We start from the raw sequence: 1,403 nt of genomic DNA, 5'->3' as shown, positions 1-1,403 counted from the left end.
TATCCAAGGATGGGAATCATTTGGGAGAAGAGAAAAACAACAAAGGAAAAACTGTCAGATCTCACAAAATCAAAAAATTAATAAAGTGATACAATTAAATTATATAGAAATCATAGAAAAAGAAAATCCAAAAATGAGCAGAGAGAGTACATTCTTCTTCCACAACCTGATCTAAAAATCCTGACATCTGGCTCTGAGGCTTGGAGTCCAGCTGTCATGTGCATTTCTTCAGCCCTAGGACAAGTCGTCCTTTCATAACTGCCATCCCAAGCAATCTTTTCAGAGCACTCTTTAGGTCTTTGTTCCTGAGACTGTAGATGAAGGGGTTCAGCATGGGTGTGACCACAGTGTACATCACTGAGGCTGCTGCACTTGATTGTGAGCTTTGGGTAACAGCAGAGCTGAAATACACTCCTAGGATTGTCCCATAAAAAAGGGAGACAACCAAGAGGTGAGATGCACAGGCAGAAAATGCTTTATACTTCCCTTGAGCTGATGGGATTCCACAGATGGAGAATACTATCTTAGAGTAAGAGTAAAGGATACAAACAAAGGGACCACCACCCAGGAGCACAGCTCCAAAATACATCACCATGTTATTAAGAAAGGTGTTGGAATAGGCAAGTTGGACCATCTGATTGAGTTCACAGAAAAAGTGTGGAATTTCTAAATCTGAATAGAAAGACAGTCTCAACACCATTGAGCTTTCTAACAAGGAATGCAGGGCACTAATGATCCAGGACACCAGAAGCAGCAGTCCACAGAGCCGGGGGTTCATGATGACCATGTAGTGCAGGGGGTGGCAGATGGCCACAAACCGGTCATAGGCCATTACAGTCAGAAGGAAGTTGTCCAGTCCCCCAAACAATATGAAAAAATACATCTGGGTGATACAGCCTTTATAGGTTATTACTTTGCTCTGTGTCTGGATGTTCCACAGCATCTTTGGGACGGTGGTGGAGGTGAAACAGATGTCTACCAAGGACAGGTTGGAGAGGAAGAAGTACATGGGTGTGTGGAGGTGGGAGTCTGAGCTGACAGCCAAGATCATGAGCAGGTTTCCAAACACAGTGATCAGGTACATGGAGAGGAAAAGCCCAAATATGAGGGGTTGCAATTCTGGTTCCTCTGATAATCCCAGAAGAAGAAATTCTGAAAATCCTGTGAGGTTCCCTAGTTCCATGTGGTGCAGGTGACTACCAGGATATAGGAAAAGTATCATGACTAATTTTTCCACAAGTAAGCATTTGTAACCTAACATAAATGCTACCTTCTATATTTGGAATCAAAGAACTAATTTCCGTATTTTGTGTATGTCTGGTCTGTGAAATAAGCCAGTCAATGAAGGAAAAATACCACATGATCTCACTTATTCATGGATAATAAAGACCATTACAAACTTT

At 42.1% G+C, this 1,403-nt stretch overlaps 1 protein-coding gene across 1 annotated transcript; it reads right to left on the bottom strand.

The window, feature by feature from the left end:
• Window positions 1-214: 214 nt before the first annotated feature.
• Window positions 215-1,183, bottom strand: LOC139011490 (olfactory receptor-like protein OLF4). The gene has a single exon (XM_070417012.1). It carries the CDS (start codon window positions 1,181-1,183, stop codon window positions 215-217), a length of 969 nt encoding a protein of 322 aa, XP_070273113.1.
• Between the last annotated feature and the right edge of the window lie 220 nt (window positions 1,184-1,403).

The sequence above is a fragment of the Myotis yumanensis genome, unplaced genomic scaffold (assembly GCF_028538775.1).
Source record: "Myotis yumanensis isolate MYYU_CA2020_CCGP unplaced genomic scaffold, mMyoYum1.0.hap1 SCAF_5, whole genome shotgun sequence".
Taxonomy (NCBI): domain Eukaryota; kingdom Metazoa; phylum Chordata; class Mammalia; order Chiroptera; family Vespertilionidae; genus Myotis; species Myotis yumanensis.
The sequence above is the reverse complement of the archived record's forward strand: the minus strand, read 5'-3'. Positions and strand labels throughout refer to the sequence as shown.